Source organism: Scleropages formosus, chromosome 4 (assembly GCF_900964775.1).
Source record: "Scleropages formosus chromosome 4, fSclFor1.1, whole genome shotgun sequence".
In the NCBI taxonomy this organism is placed as follows: domain Eukaryota; kingdom Metazoa; phylum Chordata; class Actinopteri; order Osteoglossiformes; family Osteoglossidae; genus Scleropages; species Scleropages formosus.
In genome coordinates, this window is record NC_041809.1 from 3,066,838 (window position 1) to 3,089,984 (window position 23,147).

Genomic DNA, 23,147 nt, shown 5'->3' on the forward strand with positions numbered 1-23,147 from the left:
TTTTCATCGCTTTTCTTATACGCCCTCTGTGGTTTTAGGGTGTTAAACTCCTTAAAGTTTCAAGTTTTCACTCTTAATATGGTTATCTGTCATTTTCGCTTTTAACCTCTGATTCTTACTTTGCGAGTAGTGGAAAATATGAGTGAATGTGTTTTACTGCGGGTGATGCGATGACCTGTGAGATGTAACGATGAGCACTTTAATGGTAGGACGATGAAGACGGCGTGCTTATGTGCTGTTATTTGCAGTGTTTAATGTCTGCGGTGTTTTTAATTTAATTTAATTGAATGAGGTTGGAAAAAACAAATGGGATAAAGAAAGGCCGACTGACACCGGCCGCAGCGAAGCCTGAGATCGCCTTCTCCTGCGTGTCCGAACCTCATCCCCGCTGGCTGGCGATGTCTTACGGTACGTGAGGTGTGTAGCGCAACCCCCTGCTTGTTGTCCCCAACACGGCTCCGGACCCCTGCGAGTGCTCTTCTCGCGCACTTGTTGTCAGTTTGTCAAATTCTGGTGTTAATTATGTTATGTCATCCAATTTTCCCTAATAAGTACAACTCTGGGTCATCTGGAAGGCTTAATGAGTGCCTAAAGCAGATTATGGTAAATATTACCTCATTCTCATGTCATGATGAGGTAACGTGTTGACGAGATCTTTCGCACCCCGTTCGAGTTACTTTGGACAACGGCACGGACGCTCACTCTCACCCTCTGCACGGCACCCGGGATGAAAAGAGCAGCACCTGTCCTGGTTTTATTCTTTCAATTTTTTTTTCCTTTTTAATTTGTTTCATTCCTTTGTTCTCGCACCCGATATACTTTTTATTCTCATATTTGTCGGAATGTGCTTGTTTATTAACGGAGTAGTTTCGGTGTCTATGTCACCACACTGTTGTATGTATGGTACAGTTCATTCATTCATGCATCCATCCATTCATTCATCCATCCATCCATCCATTCATTCATTCATTCATTCATTCATTCATTCATTCATTCATTCACTCCCTATTGGAGGAAATCTCTCAATTCCCGGGAATCTGGGATTGAATGGCAATGTCTATGACCACCACCTCAGTATTGTCCGCACGTTGCAACAATTCCTTTGTAAAACATACAGCATCGCCACTGATATCAATACCATTTATTAACACCCCTTATTTCGGACCACGAATACGGTAATTAATTAAAGTATTTTCTTCTTGACCTGTTTCAATAGTCCCTCTTGGACACACACCTCACAGGCAGTCTAAGACGCAAAGGGCACGCTAGGTCTCCCCCCCAACGTCCTCCCCCAGTGCAGCGAGCTGGGATGACTGCACTCGTACCCACGGTACGTACCCGGCGCCAGCACAGGTAAAGGGCAAAGAGTGAGAAAATAATACTTAAAGAAACGGACGATGAAGATGGGGAGGGAATGAGTCCGGGGGCCTGAAGCAGGGAATTGTGGGACCGGGGCAGGTCCAGCCAGCGAGGGCCTGTGGGCTCGAGCTCAACAGGTGCCTTTGGGGCACCGTCTGATGAGGGACAGCTGGCCGGAGGGGCTGCGATCTCCAGGACAGCTGTCGCCCAGCAGCTGGGGAGGAGCGGGGGGCTGCAGGGGGCAAAAAATAGAAAACAAGTCTCAGCATAAACTTTGAGTTGACTCTTCCTCTTCCAGGGTGCTGGACGTCCCGTCGCTTGTTGGTGTTTGGTGGCACCCGGGCTCTTCCCAGGATGGCAGCGGAGCTCCAGGAACGTGTCGGAAAGCGGCTGCGTACCAACAGATACGCTCGCGGTCTCGCTACCGAACGCGTACGGCACCCCGAGAGCGCAGGAAAACCGCAGCGATCCACCGTGACCGAGGAGCTCCCTGCAGGACCGCAGCTCTGCCCCCTTCTGTAAAAAGGATTGAAATGAAGGCTCACTTTGGCACCTTCATGTCCCGCTTTAAAACAGACTGCAGAAAAGAACGCCGTTCCTTTAATTAGCGCCAAATTAAAGGGAAACGTGTGACTTAATCCTCTCCCCTTAGGGTTAAATCATCCCTTGTGGCATCATTCCTTCCCCCTGACCCAGCAGATCGCTGCCATGCCGAGCTTCCCCACCCCAGAGGCCACCCCCCGCCGCCCCACACGGCTCAGGCCTCTCCCTGTGAGGTGCCGGAGTGGCCCACAGGTCCCAGAACACTGGACCGAAGGCTCCTGATGCTCTGATCCATAAAAACATTGCAGCTCTGCTTTTTTTAATTTCTTTTTTCACCTGTCTGGTGGTGCGCCAGGGGGCGCAGTGGTGCAGTGGGTTGGCCTGGCTCCTGCTCTCCAGTGGGTGTGGGGTTCGAGTCCCGCTTGGGGTGCCTTGCGACGGACTGGCGTCCCGTCCTGGGTGTGTCCCTCCCCCCCTTCGGCCTTGCGCCCTGTGTTGCCGGGTTAGGCTCCGGCTCACCGAGACCCCGCTCTGGACAAGCGGTTCTTCAAAGTGAATGGATGGATGGATGGATGCAGTAAACCGTGGCATCTGCACCTTGGCATTCATTCACCAGCAGGTGGCGCAGTGATTAGAGCTGCTGGTTTGAATCCTACCTCCTGCTGTGGTGCCCTTGATCAAGGTACTTCCTCTGACCCGATACAGTAAAAATGACCCTGACTGTATGAATGGGTAAATCAGTGTAAGTATGTTCCTGCACAACCCTAACCCTTTAAATGAATAATAACTTGTTCCAGTTGGACCAAACCTGGCAAAGCCGGTCCAGAGCGGACGGCTTACAGCTGACGGCTTGCCACTTATAATCCAAGACTCTTTGTCTCCCGCGGAGACATTCTGGAAGCCGTTCATCTCCGGCCGCATGGACGGAACAGCCGCCCGGTACGGAGCGCCAGCTGCGGCCGCCGCAGTTGTTCTTCGGCCGCGTGGCGGCCCGAGAATGCGACCGCCATCACGAGACCGGACGGGTCGCACATGTGTCGCTCCTAAGAACACGGAGGCCACGGCGAGCAAATGCGGCGCAGCCCCACCTCTTAGTGACTCAAGTGTGCGGAGCCCAACGGCACCCGATGGGCAACAGGTGGCGCCTCCGCACGCGCCCCAAACGGGCCCGGGGACGAGGACGGCGACGTCCATCATCTCGTCACCAGCCGGATGGCGCAGGAATGAGGGACGGGGGCGGGGGGTGGGTCCCGGCCTTCCCTCAACGGGAGGGATTTAGTCGATAAGCGACGAGAATCCTCCAGCTGCTCGCGTTTTAAGCGAGCGGCCGGTTATTATAAGAAACGTGCAGCAGGCACGGTCCACCTGCCCGGGTCTCCGCACATGTGTTACCCCTCATCGTGCGACACCCGTCTCCTTTTTAACACTGTTTTACACGCTTCACCAATTTCCCTCGTGAACACAGGAAAATCAGTATTCCACAGAATACCCTAATAAAGTTTGTGCACTTCAAAATCACTGGGCATTAGATGTAGAGTCGAAAGATGCATTTTACACAACCCTGGAAACAGTGCGTAGATATTAAATAGATACTGTATATACATAGAAATATTATCCTAGTACATAAATACTCACCAACCCATATAAAATACAGTTTCAGTCATCTTTGTCATTACTGCGCATACCCTTTTCTGCTATAAAAATATAAGTAAAAAAGGAAAAGAACAAACTGGTATGTTATAAAATGACAGAAATCGATAATCAGATTTATAGTGCAGATTTAAAGTGGAGTTCATAGGGATATTTTCACCATGAATAAATTCCAAATGTCAGTTGAATAAACATTTTTTAAAAATCTGTGCTTTCTATTATATGGATAGACAATGTATGTATACGGTGCTGCCTGAAAGTATGTGAACCCTATAGGGGTGGTCATTATTCTTGTATAAAATAATAAAATTAACATATGAAATGAATAAATGACTATGATTTACACCCCTGATTCTACTTACTTGCTTGATTCTCCCAGCGTAACTTGGGCTTCACTTAACGTACTACCTGCACGACTTCCGTGTTTCTACTACACACATGATTTCCTCTAAAGCAACATATGCAATTGGTCTTTACACACCTGTTATGTCACATGAGAAACACCGATGGTCACTAAATAACCGTTTTGTGGTAAAACTAAGGGACACAGGGGCTTCACGTACTTTCAAGCTGCGCTGTATATTAATGCAGCTATAAATGTCTATTAACTTCCATATGTTAAACAGAACCCCCCCCACCCAAGTGTCTTGTTGTGAACGTTCAGCCGCCGTGTGCTGTATGTGTTTGGCATCTCGCACTAATGTTCACGTGAACTGGAACACGTATGACAGCCGCTGCGTGACAGCTGAGCTCTTTTTCTCTGACTGGCAGCTTCACGTTCGCAGCTCATTAGCGAGCGTAAGGTCAGCCGAGCCTCTTTACGGCTTCATCTTCAGAACGAGCGCTCGATGTGCGTTTCGGAGCGGGAGGGGCCCTGCGGGGGGGCCAGGGGAGGGCAGGGATGTGGCTTCCAGGGCAGCTGTCGCGTGGGTCGGGGCCCCTGCACAATGCGGCCATTGTGTGCGCAGCCCACAGCTGACACAAGAATGCCGGCACACATGGAGCCAACGGCCACTCCCGGGAGGGGGGCGGTCGCACGACTTGGGGAAAAGACCCCTCGACCCGCACCCCGATAGCAGCTGAGCCGGGCCCCTCCGCACCTCCCGACTCCAAGGGAGCCACTCTTTCGTGGTCCCCGGAAAAAGCACTCGGGTCCCTCCCCGAACCCCGAACCAAAATCGAACCGTCGGCAACGAACGCTTTGGCTACAACGGGAAATAAAACCCTTAAAAAAGCAAGTGTTTAGAAAACAACGTAGGGGGTGGCGTGTAACTGCACTTCGATATAGTTTGCAGGGTTGAGGTGGAGGCCCCATTTTCGGAAAACCACGCGCTGCTGAGGCCGATTCGGAAACTCGTTTTCGGGAATAAAACGAGCCGGATCGAGACTAGAATGCAGCGTACGGCGGGTCTTGGACGGACGGACGGACGGCCGCACGTAGTCTTGCGTCCGCTCCTGAGCACGTTGCTCGTCATTTGGGGACGAATGGGCTCCGGAAAACTATAACGCGAACCTCGTGTCACACAAGTGAGGGCGACCGAGCCGCGGCCACGCGCTTTCATTAGCGGGCCGCCTGCCAGCTTGTGCGCCCACAGTGGAAAATGAAGCCCAATAATACGATCCCCTTAAAATATCAACACATAAAATACGCTTCCAGAGGAGCATTATTTTTGTACGTAATTGGCGACTGCCAAAAGCAGGGCCGCAGCAATGCCGCATCGAGGCACTGCTGCAGTTTGCGTGAGCGAAAAAACATATATATAAATGACGAGAGAAACGGTATTAAAAAGGAGATATCGGGGGAGCGCCCAAGGATCAAAGAGCGGCCACTTCGCGCAGCAGGGTGTTAAATATGTAAATACCGCAGGCCATGTGTCCCCAGGCTAACCGCGCCGGGCGAACCAGGCGCACATCTGAGCCCGTTCCATTTAAAGACAACATATGGCCCATTTTACGAGCTGTGACCTGCAATATCCTCTCATGAAATCAGAACCTGATGAGCGAGCACCAGGCATGACGTCATAAAAAAGGGATTAATTGAGCTCGTGTTGCGTTTCATTGGCTCCCGCCGTTGTTGTCGGTTTGTGTTTGAGAGCCCCCTGGTGGTGAGTGTGTGGAACTGCACCCCGCTCTCTGGGACACGGAGGACCTCGTCGCGATAGCTGCCGACACCTGTCAGTCATAATGGCCCTGGAGCAGCCGGACAGACGCTGCACACTAAATAGCACTAAAAAAATTCAAGTACATTTTGGAATAATACAGAGTAAAAATACTTTCCTAATAAACCAACTCACACACACAAATAAATTGAGTACTTTATAATTTTAAAGGTTTAATGATTACGTCAAAAAATGAAAATATAATATTCAACGGGGCTGGTTTAGAAAAATGCTTGCGCATGTTACAATGACTAACTAGTTTTTTTATGTAACGTTTCTCCATCCATACGCGAGGGTTTAATCTTATGTGAAATGCTTTAATCTTGCTGTGAAATGTCTTTTTTTTCCCGTTCGTTTCGCCAGCTTGATCAAATCACATGTCGGTTCGTTGCAAGGCCTGACGGGAATTGTTGTTTTTCCCCTCATCAAACCACGTTTCCGCCACCACATAAATGACGTCAGAAAACACATCTCCTATAATGCAACGCTCGAACTTCTGCGCACGCTCATTTGGTAGGTGCTTCGAGCTCCATGAAAAGTAATTGTAATTGATTTGTGTTGCTCACTGTTTTGGGAAGGGAAAATAAATGTGAGGTAAACAGCGTTTCTAAAATGTGATATGAATAGGTGTTAGCGAGCAATTATTTTTGTAATGGCACGCTGTGCGTGTTACGGGCGGCCGCAGCGTTGCTAGCAGCACGCCGAGGAGCGCGGGGTGTTTTTTCTGGTTTTTGACAGCAACTTCACGCCAGAGCGCTGGTGGTGACCGAGCCGCGTGAGAGAGGGGGCAGCGCGAGGAGCGGCGCGAAGGCGCAGAGGTGAGGCTTGCGCGCGCGCGCGGCGCTCTCTCTGTCTCTCTCTCTTTCTCTCTCTCTCTGTCGATGTTAACGCTTTACGGTGGCGCTCGTGTGAGTTTGCGTCAGCGAGCCGCCGTCGTCGCCGAGCCGATTCGCACCCGCGGTGTCTCCGCCGCGGTTAGCACACTAGCATAGCATAGCATAGCCTAGCCTAGCCTAGCCTTGCCTCCCGAGCCCGGGAAATGTGTGTGTGTGTGTGTGTGTGTGTGTGTGCGCGCGCGCGCACATGTCGTGGAGCTGCCCGCGCTGTCGGGACAGCGTTTCTGACGTGAAAATTAAGCGAATCGTGACGAGTCGAGTTTCCAGATCATGCCATGCCCATGGTGGTGACACTGGGAGTACTGAACTCTCTCTGTCTGTTTGTTTGTGTGTCCACTACACTACTAGCGGTCTGAAATTCTTTGGTCCAGGCCGGTTGCAGGTTGAATCCCACCTGTACTAGTTACCTTGAGCAAGGTACTTACCCTGAATCACCCGGCTGTATGAATGTAATTGTAACCCTGAAGTGTAATTGTCACCTTAACACCTAGAAAAGCGTCAGCTAATGTGAGTAAATGTAGTCACCGACTGCACGCGTTCGTAATCTTACACTGACAGTCTGTGTGTGTGTGTGTGTGTGTGTGTGTTCAGTTTATCCTGCTGCTGACCAGTGTGTGTTGCCAGTTTCCCACTGGCACCAGCTGCTCACACTGTTAATAAGAGTTTTCCCCATGTGAAATCCCCAGATTTACCCCCTGCCTGTGCGGGTCTGTTTGCTCAGCCGCTGGGCCCCTGCAGGCCGGTGCCACACGCTTGCTGTCAGTCATGTTTCCTGCACGCTGTCTCCGTGTGTGTGTGTGTGTGTGTGTGTGTGTGTGTGTGTGTGTGTGTGTGTGTCCATCCGTCCGTGTTCCTGGTGTTTCTCCCCCAATTCCTCATAACTGGCAGGTGTGTTGCTCCCGCTGCTGAACCAGGCTGCAGGTGAGCTACCTGCCGAACTGGAGCGCGACGTGACGGATGGCGACAAAGCGAGGGGAAACATAGCTACAGTAACCAGCAACTGCAGTTCCCCGCGGGACTTCGGTGGACGTGCCGTCATTTAATGTCAAATGTCAGCGTGAGGCCCAGTCCTGTGACGGCGCCCGGTGCCGCTTGATAGATGCGCTCGAAATAGAGCTCTGTGCCAAAGACCTGCTGCCAGCGGTTATTTTTAAGAGCGCGGAGAAGGTTGCGGTCGAGGCGACGGCGCTTGGTGACCTGGCGCTAGGTGGAGGCCGGAGAGTGGCGTGACCGCGGCGGTGTTCCACGTTCTCCATGCCGTCGTGAGGTAAAGCAGCGTACCTTTTGAACTTTCAGCTGTGCTTTTCCTACCGTCTCCGCATGGACTCTGTTCCCGCTAACTTTGACCTGTTTGTTTGGACTGTGTACACGGCGTACCCCTTGCTACCCGTGCACTCGTACTCTGAAGGAAACGCGATCTGCCCCCCCCCCCCGAGTCTCGTTCCCGCGCATCTGCTGGCGGACTCCTGCCTGCCATGTGTGCACTTGGAGCTGGACACGGTTTCAAGTAATTTCCTTAGGTTCCTGTTTCTTCTTCTGCTGTGTCAACAAAGGAGAAGGTGCCTGAACTCGGCTGACCTCTATGTGCTGCCATTAGAAATATTTACCTTTTGTTTTCAAAATCATCTGCCATTCAATAAATAACCATGTTTGAATTCCAGACGTGTTGTCCAGGTGTGCAGCATCCGCAGTGTCAGTCCTTTCTGTTAAGAGCTGGATACCATTGTTTTTGATGGGTGTGTCACAGTGAGTTTGTAAGTGACAGAACTTGTTGATTGCAACGACCTTTGTGTGTGTGTGTGTTGGTTGGTTGCTGGTTCTGCAGAACGTCTGAAGCCATCCAGGGTGACAGCTCTTCTTTGTCCCTTGGCCCTGAGAGTGTGCGGCTGGCATCCAGCTCCTTCTGGCGCTTTGGGCTGGGGTTGCCTGGTCTGACCCTGGCATGTTGCTGAGTGTTCATGCGCCCTGTACATGTCGCTTTGAATCATCGTGGTCTCATGTGGAGCTTTACAGCAGAAGCCTTTAGATAATTTTGTAGTACATTTCCATAATGGTGAAGGACAGCTTTGCGTGTCTGTGTGTACACACATGTAGTTTTCAGTGTGATCTTTGAACTGCTGTATATGTTCATTAGCGTTTCATTATTATCGCTTTCAAAATCCATTTGTGACAGGTACTTGGACATCTTTCAGTTGCTTTGACAAAGCTTCTGATTTTGTCTGCATTTTGTGCCTCTGCATGTGGGTGGTCCAGACTGCATCCACAGTAAAAGGCGCAGTTAAACAATAGAGCTCCAAGCACAAATTCTGGGGTGTCCTCTATCAGCTTGAGCCTCATATGAGTTCTACACTGGTATGGAGTAGCACTCACCCTTTCAGCCTGCATACGTATATTCCCTTGTGCCAAATAGTGCAAATTCTGTCAGGATGTGACCTGATGACATGAGGAGTGTTGGGTATCAGGCTCATGCTATATATACACACCTACAGTACACATACAGAGCAAATCGAATAAAACCTCAGGATGCAACGGGAGTAGACTTGAGTGGCAGCCTTGGATTGTTGCTCTTGTGAGTTTAATTGGGTGAGATTTCTCCCCGTATAGTGCTATGGCCATATATGTAACATATTATATATTTTACTTATTTACTATAAAATGATTAATTTACTTGATTTATCTGGGTGTGTTTGTTCATTTAGCAGGTACTTTTCTCCAGTTGTTCAACTCAAACTAAGCAGAAGTATGTTTCACAGCAGATGAAGAACTTTAGACACATGAGTATCAGACTCCCTCCTTTCCTCGATACCACTCTTTTGTTGGTACTCATTACTCAAGTTCTTTTCTGTAGAAGTGGGTCTTAAACAATGAGCTTTGAGACCCTCTTTGAATGCTGGGAGGGATTTGGCAGTTTGAGATAGGCTTGACCCTTCAAAGTCAGACTTGCAGCAGTTTTCTGGGTCAGATGGAGAGACTTGATAGCAGAAGCCTAAAGGGCTGGACAGAAGAGTTGCAGGAGCATTGACTATGTACTGGTTGCAGCAAAGACTTGAGTCAGTTGTACTCCCAGGCTTTTCGGAGAGAGAGAGAGCTTGACATTGAAGGAACAGCAGGGAGATGGAGGATTTCAGTCTTGGAGAGGGTGATCATCCTGGGTGAGATGTTGGAGAGACATGCTGCAATGCGTGGGAGTATGTAGCTGTGTTGGCTGATGGAAAAGGTAGGAAGAGCTGTGCGTTGTCTATGTAGCAGCAATAAAAAGAGCTGGGAAAGGCAGTGTAGATGGAGAAGATTGAGGAGCTGACTACTGAGCCCTGAGGAACACCTGTTGAGTGAGGCTGGGGGGTGAAGGAGCCATGCCAAATTATCTGATAAGGTTTACCTCGTATGTAAAATTCTGACCATTTCGGTGATTATCCTTTGATACTAAACTGTTCTTGAAAGGTAAGGAGGATGCTGTGGTGCAAATAAGAGGTTGAGAAGAGTGCTGAAGATATTAAAGCATCTCTAGCAGATCATTACATTCTGTAGGGTGCCTTTTTTTTTTTTTTAAAAAAAAAAAAAAAAAATCAACGTTTCACTGATGCAGCTGTGTATGTAGGAGACGTGAAACACTTCAATCTGTTTATGCTGTGCCTGCCTCAGCCTGCCGTGGAGCTGCTTGCATGGGAAGTGTCAAGGTGTTCTGCACTTCACAGCTATTCTTGGAATCTGAATATTGAAGAAAGTTATTCTCTTATGCAGCACTGAGCCCAGTGTGTGCACCCTCATCAAACACCTTCAGATTCATGCATGAGGTGTATGAATTTCCATAGGTGTTGGCTTGTAAACATTCTGCAAGGTCACCTGCTTGTGCTTTCTTGCCTCTCTGACAGAGGGATGGAAAGGTGGCATTTACGTGGGGCTTCACACACCTGTATACTTCTTTGCACAGCTTTTTTAAACTTTCATTCTCCTGTGCTGTCCCAGGCCCAGCTGTGAAGGTGGTGCGATGGTGCTGCAGGGGCTAAGGCTTTAGCCAGCCGAGTAGGGAGGATGTTACGCTGGACGGTGCACCTGGAGGGTGGCCCACGCCGGGTCAACCATGCGGCAGTGGCTGTGGGACACAAGGTCTACTCCTTTGGGGGCTACTGCTCTGGGGAGGACTATGAGACGCTGCGCCAGATTGACGTTCATGTCTTCAATGCAGGTGAGCAGGTGGGGGATGGGGGTTGATTTCACGTCATCCTTGGAGGATATGCATTCTTTATGGCAGGAAACCACCTTTCCCCCACACGTTACCTCATGTTTTGCACCTGTCAAGTCTGCAGAGCACATGCAGCACCTTCTTAGTCTGAGGCCACTGCTAAGTTTTCCCTCAGTTCTTCTTAGGGTCTTTATTGCCCCTACCAGGAAACCACAAAGTCCTGAATGCTGTGTGGTTTGTACTAGTTGCCATTTGCCTGCCAGGATGTGGTTTGAAGACATGCAGTTTTCCCAGCACGTGTCTCTCGCTGTCCTCTGTGTTGCTCAGGTCATACTCCTCCTAGGTACTGAAGGACTGAGTACTGAGTTTCACAACCTAATTTCCTTTAGGAGGCTTGTAACAAAAATTGTCTACAACATTCCTTTTAAATACTGTTTTTGTTGCCTGTTTTCCAGTTGGTCCAGAAGTTGTGTAGATAAAATTATAATTAATTAATAAAGGGAATTTTGAGGGGTTCAGCTACTCTGTGTGATTGGTGTGGCTGGTTTCCACTGTTCAGCTGCAAAGTGAGCTGTGTACTCCTAAGACAGCCGGTTCAATATGTGTTTAGCTGTGGGCATGGCCATAGGTGTGTACTAGTATAGCTGACGTGCCATCCTCTTCCTCAGTGTCCTTACGCTGGATGAAGCTGCCCCCAGTGCGCACCAGCGGGCGTGAGCATGCACGGGAAGTGCCCTACATGCGCTATGGTCACACCGCTGTGTTGGTAGACGACGTTATCTACCTGTGGGGGGGGCGCAATGACACGGAGGGGGCCTGCAACGTGCTTTATGCCTTTGACGTCAGTAAGTGTGGCTGGCCTGGTCTTGTCTTCAGCACTGCTCTCTCTATGGTCCTCATCCACCCTTCTGTGGTGTCTGGTCATCTTCACCTCTCTCTGTGGTCTCACAGGCAATCACAGGTGGTTCACGCCAAAGGTTTCAGGGACGATCCCAGGAGCGAGAGACGGACATTCTGCCTGCGTACTGGGGAAGACCATGTACATCTTTGGAGGATATGAGCAACTTGTAAGTATACTTTGGACATATCCCTCGGTCCTTGCCCCTGACTAGTAGTCAGGTGCCAGCAGTGCTGACCCTGGGGTTTTTGGCACCCCCTAGGCAAGAATCAGTCAAGGACCCCAGACTTCAGTGAAGCTTCAAAGATGAAGCTTCATTCACATTCCACACTTGTAGAGGTAAATGGGGGGGGGGGGGGGGAAATATTTTCCTAGGCTGTGATGCAGGAGAGCACTCAACAGGCAGCATTATGTTAGAGTATAACCAAGAACGGCAAAGGGGTGGACAGCCAGGTGATAATCAGTTAGTAACTGGTGTAGAACAAGACTAAGCTATAATGCTATTTAAGTATAATTATGTAGGTGTACAATTTATATTTACTGTGTAAGAGTAAATAGGTGTTTACAGTACATCTGAATTTGTTATATGTATTCATTTACCTGACACTCTTCTCCAAAGTGATTGTTTACCAATTTATGCAGCTGGGTAATTTCAGCAAGGACCTTTCTGAAGAGTATAACAGCTGAAGGTAGTATTTGAACCTGCAACATTTTGGTGCAAAGGGAGCAGTTCAGACCACTATGCTACCACATACAATGTTTACGTAATACATAGGGTGGTACCTCTTTAGTTTTCTTATTACTGTCAAGCAAGGTCATTTTAACTTTTCCCCAAGATGACTTTTTTTTGTAGTAAAATTTGGTGCCCCTGGATTATTCCACAGGTTCACCTCTCTTTCTGTTGATATGCTTAATGGTTCATGTCTTCAGTCCTCCTCTGGAGCAGTTCAGTGCCTCTGCCTTGTATTATGTTGGCTCCTTGTGATACAAATGAAAACATTTATTTTATGGTCCTGACATTAGAAATCTGATTTCTGAAACTTCTATGTGTAGCAGAGCAAGCACATCTAGCGTTTACCATCTCTGCCAAGATGTCAAGAATAACCAAACACAGGCATTGTAGGACCACCTTACTTCAGCAGTGTTTACAGCTTGTGCCTAGTTTTCTCGAGTGTTAAAAAGCAGTAACAAGATGGCAAGCCTTACACATGTTTACATTAGTCATTTAGTTGCTTTGGAGAAAAGCATCTGCTTCCAATGACCTCTATGTAGCATTACCAGTTCACACACCTTATTCACCAAGGTGACTTCACTACTAGATAGACCACTTGGTTCACTCATCCATACACCAGTAGAACACGTACACACTCTCACTCCCACACTATGGGTGAACCTGAACAGCAATGTCTTTGGTCTATGGGAAGAAACCAGAGCACCCAGAGGAAACCCCCGCAGACACAGGGAGAACATGCAAACTCCACATAGACTGAGTGGGGATCGAACCCATGTCCTCTCACACCAGCCAGGCACTGTGAGAGAGCAGCACTACTCACTGTGCTGCCCATTTATGGGGTGATTCTCAGTCAGCATTGAACAGGGGTTTGTGGACATAATGTGTATTTTTCAGTCTTTTTAAATTAGCCTTAATTTTAATATAGGTTGAAACTTCATTTTTAAACTTATGTAAGAAATGTCTGTCTTTTTTTTCCAGAACCTAGTTAGAGGAAAAAAATGGAGGGAGGAGTATCAAGTTTTTGATTGTGACTTAGCAGTAAAAGTGATTATTGGAATTGAATGCAGCTCTTCCTGTAGGAATATGTCAGTAACACCTGGGCTGTTTTAGCTCTTTACTCATGATGCTATTTCCTCTGTTTCCTGCAGGCTGATTGTTTTTCCAACGACATCCATAAGCTGGACACGACTACCATGGCCTGGTCTTTGGTCAATGCAAGGGTAAGCACTGCCCTCTCATCTCCTCAGGACCATGCCAGATTGTCAGGCTTTAAAGCTTTCTTTGACAGCAGCGAGCCAGGGGTGCCTGGTGGTGGCAACGACATTTGGCGGGGCATTTTGCCGCAGACACTAGACATAGTACTTCAGTCTCAGGCCTTCATATCTTTGGACCTGTCTCTGAGGGCAGTGGTTGAGTGTGGTGTGTGTGTTTTTTGTTTATTCCTGAGCAGAAGAGCCAGCAGGAGGCAGTGTTCACTCAAATGTGTGCCCTGTGTCCTTGGCACAGCAGGAGTCAATGACAAGGTTTCCATTTAAAAATGTGTACTTTTGAAGAAAATATTTAATATGCACTCCATGCTACAAAGCCTCCTCTCTTCCCCCCCCAGGGTACACCAGCCCGTTGGAGAGACTTTCACTCTGCCACCATCATCGGCACTAAGATGTTTGTGTTTGGGGGTCGAGCGGACCGCTTTGGGCCCTTCCACTCCAACAACGAGATCTACTGCAACAAGATCAAGGTGTTTGATACAGACACCTGCTGCTGGCTGGACACGCCCTCCACGCAGCTGTTGCCCGAGGGCCGCAGGAGCCATTCAGCCTGTGAGTCAGCTTGCTGCACTCATACAGTTGAACATGCATGTAGTGAGAGGTGTGTGTGTGTGTGTGTGTGTGTGTGTGTGTGTGTGTGCGTGTGTGCGTGCGTATGCGCGCGCGCGTTCACACACGTTCAAGAGCAGGCTTTTATGTGCACTGACACAAATAAGGTCATTCTTATGTTTTCATGTTGGAACATGTGAAACAAAGCTGACGTTTCATCGCCAGGGGGAGTAAAAGTGCTGCAAATCTGTTTTATTGGCCAAGTTTTGTAAAGGAGGAGGAAATATCCTGTGTCTTTGACACTGATTCATCAGTAAATTGTGTGAATACAGAAAGTCTTGTTTGAGTGATTTAAATTTTTCTAGCATACAAAAGGCTTTCTGTTTAGCAATCGCTTGTGTCAGTTTACTTTGTCACGTGGCGTTTAATTTCTTCTGTGTCCTTCTGTCTGTGTATGGCAGTCGCACATAATGGGGAGTTGTACATTTTCGGAGGATATAATGCCCGTTTGGATCGGCACTTCAACGACCTCTGGAAGTTCAACCCAGGTGATTTCCATTGTTTTTCAGTTACAGGGTAACAAACTGATGTATCCTAACATTTGTAATGGTAGTATAAGGTGTCAGCCAAAAATGAACATTCTAGGTGACTGATCTGGGTCTGTGTGAGGCTTGGGTTTTAGATGTTGATTTGGAGCAGATTCATAAACTTTTTGTGCATGTCAACGCAGATTGTGTCTTTTAGTCTAATGCCTTTGCTTTGTGTCATCAGTGCAGCAGGATTGAAAGGCTGATTGTCCTAAGCTCTAATAATATTGAATTATTCTTTTCTCATCTCTTATTCTGTCTTTAAGTTAACTCACCCAAATTACCCACTAGCTTCTCTCTCTCCCCTCCCTCCCTCCCCTTTCCAGGTAAATTTTTAGGCTTCTAAGACACACATGTTCAAGTTTGTCATAAGTACCATGTACAAAGTACTATGAAATTCTTGAGTGCTTCTCCACAGACTATGGGCAAAAACAGTAGCTAGTACTGCACAAAAACCAAAGCAATAATGTCAGTAAGAGCAAGTGGCCAGAATAATTAGTGACAACGCAAGTAATGTTTGTTTCCTGCGATATGTTCCGGTTCTTCCTGTCCAGTCTGAAGTACACTTCAAGCATTCAGTAGATGGCAGCATTTTTCCCTGCGATCTTTGACGTCCCAGTGCCTAAATGATTTGTTGTCATAGAGACGCTATGATGGCTTTGCTACAGCAAATTGGTGTAGTGAAGTACATCAGACCCTTTCCTTATATGGCAGAGTATGAATAAGAACTTCGTCATTCAGCATCATTGTAGAGAATGAGGGGAGCTATTTATGAAGTGGCAAGTATGAGAGGAAACAGTTTTGAATTTAAATGTACCCCCCCATTGCTTTTGTCTTATACTTTGCTTAATATAGCATTGGCAAAGGGGATTGCATACAGAGAAGATCCAAAGCTGTCTGCATTTAACACTGAACGATCTGACTGTGGTTCTGCAGTCTCTTCCAAGAGAGACAAATGCTAATTCTGTCAAATGTTAATCTGCAGTTTCTGTTAGCAGACATGATGAGTTGCATTGCTTTCAGGTGTTTTCAGGACAACTCTTCACCTTCTCTCGTCTGTAGAGGCTCTTGCTTAATGGTATTTCTCCGTTTGTTTCTGTCCGTGTGTGTCCATCTGCCTGCATGGTCCCTCTGCAGATGGCTTCTCCTGGAAGAAGGTCGATCCCAAGGGGAAGGGACCCTGCCCGCGCCGACGCCAGTGCTGCTGCATGGTGGGAGACAAGATCATCCTGTTTGGGGGAACCAGGTGAATGCCTCTCACTGCCAGCACATCGTTGACATACATGTAGCTGAAGATTGTTTGTTTGTTTGTTTGTTTGTTTGTTTTGGTGCTTCTAGTTTCCTTCAAGATCCCCCTTGCTTGCGGTTGTCAGACGCACTGCAAGCTTTTCAGTATTTCCAGCACTGTGGTTGACTGCTCCATCTGTTGCTCTTGTTTTCCATTGTACCTTGTGATCACTGGTCCAGAGGGCCTTGTTTGCTGTAGCATGACTACTGAGTGAACTGAGGGATTCCTTGAGTATGGTTTCCTAAGTCCACAGACAGTGCAGATTCGTTTGCCTAGCACCCTGTAGCTGGCAGCCAAGCTAAGTGTTTGTTTGGTTTTTTCTGAGGTCCCTGGGTGTAAAAATCTGCCTTGGTGTTTTGGGGAACAGGCTAGTTTGGCCTGCCTCATTACCACAGTGCCAGGAGCAGGGCAAGGCGAGTGGAGACCTGTGGCACAGAGAGCCTTAATAGCAGCCATAGGGTGGAGTATCCTGTACATGTTTATAGGGAGGAAGTTGCCTTTCGTCACACAGCCTCATGGCCTTCCTACATCTCTAGCTTTCGGAGACATGCGGCCCAAGGAGTCTGGGGATAGTGCTTGCAGGAAGGGCACTTAGCCTGCCTGCCTCCCCCTCAATACCACCACCACATGATGGCCCAGTAGCTGCGTAATATGGTAGCTAATGGCAGGGCCCCCTAGAAGAGACTGCCCACTCCCCCGGCCCTTGTTCCGCTACCATCCAGGGGACTCGTTATCAGCGGCCTGCAGGGTTATCAGTTGAACCCCACTGGGCCACCACTGATTGTCTGAACGGGGTGGCTGGCCGGTGCTCGGATTAGCTGTCTGCAGCTCCGCTACGGCACACTTGCCTTGATAAGGATCTCCCCCATCGCTCTGCAGGGTATCCCAGGCGCAGGCCTCCCCGAATCGGAGCCCTCGTTACCGGCCGATTAGAAAATGAAACTCTGTGTGTCGGGTATGAGGATGTCGTTGCTGTCTGTGATTTATGGTACCCAGAGCTTATAGCCCTGACAGTCTTCCAAGTGAGTAGCTCTGCTGAGGGAGAGATTCCAGGTTGGCTGCTTGAGAGGAGATATGTATAATGAGTGTGTGTGTTAGACGATCAAGGAGAGGTGGAACAGTTACGTTTATCAGATGAAGTTCTTCGTATGTTCTGTGCATTGTTCATGAGTACACTGAGGTCATTTTGGGGAAGGATTTTCTTTAAGAAACGAGCATCAATTCCCTGAAGGCTTCACAACTGTACAGCACCTGGAGTTTTGGACCTGGGGGGGCAGTAAAGAGAAAGTCATCCAGGATTAGTGAAGGTAGTGAGGGACGTGCTAGCGGAGCAGGAGAGTGAAACTCTGGCATTATTAATTGGTACTGGCTCACCCTGATGGATTTCCTCTCGGGATTAGACCAGGGTTTGTTTTCAGGAATCATGATTTCCTGTCCTGCAGCGACAGCAGGGGGGCTCAGGCCTGACAAGGAAAGAAAACGATCATTTTATCCCTGTAGATTGATGGCAGAGCTTTTACTGAGGGCACAAGTGGAAATGCAGCTCCTTTCACTTGCTGATAGAAGAGAAACCTGTAATAGGTGACATGAACAGCCTATTCATTTTTTTTTTTTTTTTTTTTTTAAATAAAACCTTGTATTGATTGAAGATTTGGTTGCCATGTAACACTTTAAGATAAATTCTGGAAGGGTGTCCACACATTCCAGAAGTCATTAGAATTGTCATCAAAATAAAATGTCTGTGTTTTAAAAAGTTGGATAAATTTAAACACTGCAGTCATCCACATACTTAAAGAAGGAACTTCGGGTGTTGAACACAATGTTAAAATACGTGTTCTTAAGCGTGTATGAATAGTCTGTCAAAGAACTTTGCTTAATATAGATGTAGACTAATCAATTTTTGGGGGTGATTGCATGTACCCTAGTTGAGTAAACTTATACCTTTGACATGCTGGGAATGTAATAAAGTGCCCAGGTAGACTTTGCATTTAAAATGCACCTGAGATGTGGGCTTCTTTACCTATTTCAGTAGTTGGTAGAATTAACACCATCTGGGTGAGTGTTTGTTTACCTTTCAGAATATACCCATTTGAAAATCTATCGTTACTTGTCAAATTAAATAGCTGCTTCTGTTCTTGATGTATCTAGACAATGTTGGTTGTTGCCATAGTCAAACCTAACCCATAGTGACCACCTGCATGATTTTCATGGCAAGGGAAGAAAAGAAGTGGGTTGCCAGTACTGCCTTCTGTATGTTGGGGGGGGACATACTTGGGGCGAAACATGGGACCACTGTGCACCCTGAGCAGAACTCAAACCTTGTACCAGTCAAACATGCTGTGCCACTACATCCCCCCCATTGGAAACAATACAAGGCCCAAAACGAAGCTTTCTGAACTTTGTCAAATGCAAGGGAGAAGCTTCTATACTAATGAGATTCTACTATTGAGCTGCACAAATCAAATGGCTAATTGGTTCTAGGATAGACTGGATTCTCTGCAGGTGGGTATAGAGCCTGCTTCGTACTACCCAAGGCTGTTAAGATCTCTGCCTTTTATTCAAAAATTTCAGAAGATCCCAGCTTTATCCAAGCATTATTTTGTTGTACTTAACACTTCTAGTTGGGAGAGATACTAAAATACCTGGGAATCCTGAACAGACTATCTTTTGGGGTTTCCTGTTGCCCTAATCCCAGATTCCCCCCTTAATTTTGATCTGCCCAGGGTGGGCTTCTATAAAGATCTACAGCCAGATCATTTTATTGCTGCTCGAGAAAATGAGAATGGACTATGGACAGGCAGAAATAATTAAAATGGAGACAGAACTCATTGCACTAAAGTCCAGGGATATGATCTCTGCAGGTTTTATCAAGTGTTGATAATGGCTCGCATGATGCACTCATTGCTTTTTAGTTGTCATCAATGCTCATTGGTATGTACTAAAGTCTTCCCTGCCTCACCTTCCTCAGCATCCGGGAACAAAACCTGTGGCTCTTTCTGAATCTACCTCACCCCAGTGCATCTTCATAGGGTGTTCTGGAAGACATCTTGGCAGAACCCCTTTATTTCCCACAGACGCGTACGTTGAGCTCTTCATATCCTATAATGAAACTCGATAAAACCTGAATGTGGCCGGCTTCTGAGTGAAGCTTGTTGAATATTGTCCTTTGGGTGCAGATCCTGTGACTGTGTTTTTGGGAGTTGTCTCGCCATCTGTCTTTGGCTTGAAAAGGTAAATGCTCCAGTGTTTACCCTGCAGTCATGCCCAGTACCTGAGTTTCTACATTTTGACCTTTTGAACATCCTTTCGCATCAACCTCTGTCTGTGTGAAGTTGGTATGATCTCAGGTCCGTTTTCTTCCTGACACACTCTTTTCCTCAGAGTCCAAAGGGATTCCCCCCCCCAGTGAATGGGTGACTCTAAATTGCCTTTTGTGTGAGTGTGGGTGTTACATTGCTCTGCTGTATTAATGGGTAAATTGATTGTAGGAAGCTTGCTGTGGTTTATTTTGCATTTTAAGTAATATAGGAAGAAGTCATTGATTAAATGTTAACATTAATAGTGATATTAACACATGAATTTGTTTTTGATGTGAAAATAATGTTCCGGGTGTTAACAATGGCCGCTGATGTACCCTGGAGGGTGTGTTTTTGTGTGTGTGGTATTCCACCAGTGGAGAATTGCCAAAGTCCACAGTGAGGTCTGTAGTGAAACTTCCCTCTACTTGTCACATGAACAGAACACTGTGTATTGGAATTGTTCTGTCATGCATTGGCTGCATTTTCCCCTTCTAATGGTGCTGATTTAAGATTGATTTGGGATGAAGGATTTGGCTGGGTGTCTGTTTTGGTGGGGATTTGCTGGGTCTGGCTGTGTGTCCGTCAATCTGCGGCCCTGCAGGTTCCTCCTGTTCCTCTTGTTTCCTGTTACTGTACAAATTAGAACATGATCCCAACATGGCTGGAGTCTGCAGACCACACAGAGGTTCTGTAGGTGGCAGAACAGCTGTACCGTTCTGGACTGCGCACCTGGACTTTGTGGCGTTCCCCTCAGGCCTGTTGGAAGACACAGATGTTTGTTTTACCGTGCCTCCTCACTTTTGCCCCAAGAAAGTAGCTCTGCCTGACAGTGCTTTGATTTCTTTTCGTGTGGGGAATTCACTAAAGTCATTGGGTAGTGCTGCATATGGATTTTATGGCTTTTTTAAATCATATTTTTTAAATTTCAGTGTTCTGTTGTACAGATTTTGTAGTCCCATGGTGAATAATATGTGATTTGCGTGTTTTCTGATTTAATAAAGAATGTTCTCATTTAGATAATGTGCAGCATCTGTCGGGTTTTTTTTCCCCTCTCTCTCCTCCCCAAGGCAGAATAGGTAGTTGCAAGTTTGTTCTATGAACCCGCTCTAAATCAATAAGCTGGCACTGAAGCTGAAGAATTTAAGTACAAAAGTGGAGTTGATGAGTTTTGGCGTCCGATATCTGACAAGTTGGACTGCGGCCACCTTGTTGCAGTGCCTGTTTGTGATTGTTTTTGTGTTAAACTAGCCCACGCGATTGCCTCAGATTTATGCCTGTCACCTTCTCTTTTTTTTAAGAGAACTGGTCTGCCACACTGATCCAAGGCAGACCCCTCTTGATATTTAGGTGCCATTTATGATATTTACTTAAGCTGAGGAATTTGAACAATAATTTATTGTTTTAGTGCAGCACAATAAAACTGGTGCCCCGAGCCAGCTGTGTTCAAAGGGGTCAGGTCCGGGGCCTACCTAAGAAGTTCTGGAAGTGGTTGGGAAGGCGGTCTGAGTGATACGAACACCTCTTGTGATTCTCTTGGGCAGAGTATGAGATGCTGAGCCAATAAAAGGGGTTCAGGTGACACATTTCACTACTACTCAAGGTTTCAAGTTGCACATAAACGTAGTAACTGGTTTGAAATGGCATGAGAGGATGGATTTGTGTGAATCCCCCACCCCCATATGAAGTTCCTCTTTGCCTCAGAGCTGCTGAATCCCTTTACAACATTTAAGACTCATAATTAGCATCTTTCAGACCCATTTCTCTCCAGACAGCTAAATAAGCAGACATGACAATTAGTTTCTTCTCTTGTGATTATGAAATGTTTACTTTTAGTTGTATGTTTCTTTGGAGAAAAGTATCTGCTAAATTAATGTACATCTTTATACTGGTCATTTTTGATGTCTTCAGTTACAGTTGTGTAACTGGAAGGTTCTTCTCTTGGAATCTCACGTCACACTTTTTTTTTATTTTAAATCTTTTAAAGATGGGTGTGCATTGCACTAGGTGTGTGATGGTGAGTGTGGGAGTGAGACGTTCCATTCAGAACCACTTATGGCAGCGTAAGCTTGCCTGCTGAGGTGCGGAGGGGTGCGAAATTGTGCTGGACCCCTTCCCTGATTTATTGCCTTTGGGAGCCTCCTCTCCCTGAGCTGGAAACCTGACACCCCCGAGGGCATTTCTGCTGAACTCGTTTATGGCAGGGTGACCGTCCTTGTTCATGCTGACCGTATGCCATGGTTGTCTTGCTGCTGGGAGCAACCACCATGTTTCTCACTGAGGGTGATCACGCTTTCATGCCTGATCTCCAGTGAGGTGTCAGTGCTCTTAATTCGTGTAGTGGGGTCATGTTCCTGCATAGTGGCCACAGGAGACTCTCATTGAGATTGTGGGAAATCCTCCTAACTGGTCACATTTCTTCTGGGAGAACTCTCAGGGTAACTGCACACTTCAGTATGTACCCATCTGGGTGGTGTGAAAGGATGTGTGATCCCTGCTCAGTCTGTGGTATGTTCTCCTCACATCGGTGTGGGTTTCCTCCCACAGTCCAAAGACATGCTGTTCAGGTGAACCCATAGTGTGTGAGTGACAGTGTGTTCCACTGGTGTATGGATGAGTGACCCATTATAAGTGTACAGTACTAGCAGTGTAAGTCACCTTGGTGAATAAGGTCTGTGGGTTGATAACACTACATCGAGGTCATTGGAAGTTGCTTCAGAGAAAAGTGTCTGCTAAATGTAAATATTCTATGGGATGTGAATTTAATGTCTGCAAAACATCTCATGGCATTAATGTTCTTGTCTGTTAGGTTTAGTTGAGTAAATAATATGGGGCCTGATTCAGGAGTGTAACATTTGTTTACTATTTTTATTAGTAAACATAAATAGTAAATATAATTATTATTGACATGAAAGTAAGATTGTAGATGTGCACAGCAGGTAGCCCATCACAGCTCCTGGACTGTGGGTTTGAAGACTGTTTTAAATCTGGCTTAGTCCGTGTGGAGTGCATGTTCATCACATTCCCATGTTTTTGCTCAGGGCTCTGGTGTACTTCCACAAGCCGAAGACTTGTTTCAGGTGATTTTTTTGGTGGTTTTTAAATTGCCTATTGTGTGATTGCCCAGTGATAGACTGGTTTCCTATCCATGGTGTACTCTGTCTCAGGCCCTATGCTGCCAGGATAGGCTCCAGACCATCACAACCTGGTGCTGAAGAAGCAGTTGTTAATAATGGACGCATGTAAAAATTAAATGTAGTATATTAAATTGTGAAGTAACTGGCCTACACCTTTTGGCTTTCAGTCCAAGCTCACAAACGGAAATGTCCTGAAAAGGACATTATCTATTAAGATGACGACATAGCCACACCCTCCTGGCTGCGTATTTGCATACGTGTGCCACGCATGTTTCTCGTCACCACGCTTGCTGTGCTGCGGCGATAATGTGGGAAACCTTGGCTTTGTTACCCTGCCTTTGGGAACAGGGCATTCTCTGCCTAGGGTTGGGGGGGACTCGACAGATTGGCATGCTGGGAATGAGCAGCTTGGGTGGAGAGGTGCCAGGCCTGTATTTCTGAGAGCGCGCGCACACAGGCTGAAACCACTGCGTCTCTGGGATTTGTTTTTCTGGGGTTCCAAAGAGAAAACAGGGTTGGGCCAGTGCCTGTTCTCTGGTCAGATTGACTGCAGCTCTTGTGGGCTGTTGGTCCTCCTGTATCTATGATTTCAGTAGAACCT

General features: G+C 47.2%; 1 protein-coding gene across 1 annotated transcript in view; it reads left to right on the forward strand.

The window, feature by feature from the left end:
* Window positions 1–6,215: 6,215 nt before the first annotated feature.
* The window catches only part of klhdc3 (kelch domain containing 3), a 30,629-nt gene continuing 13,697 nt past the window's right edge, over window positions 6,216–23,147 (forward strand). Inside the window, exons 1-8 of the mRNA XM_018740246.2 lie at window positions 6,216–6,529; window positions 10,574–10,793; window positions 11,459–11,635; window positions 11,742–11,857; window positions 13,570–13,641; window positions 14,028–14,241; window positions 14,700–14,786; window positions 15,963–16,071. Coding sequence (XP_018595762.1) covers window positions 10,640–10,793; window positions 11,459–11,635; window positions 11,742–11,857; window positions 13,570–13,641; window positions 14,028–14,241; window positions 14,700–14,786; window positions 15,963–16,071 — 929 coding nt within the window. The 5' untranslated portion in view covers window positions 6,216–6,529; window positions 10,574–10,639. The remainder of the gene's footprint in view (window positions 6,530–10,573; window positions 10,794–11,458; window positions 11,636–11,741; window positions 11,858–13,569; window positions 13,642–14,027; window positions 14,242–14,699; window positions 14,787–15,962; window positions 16,072–23,147) is intronic.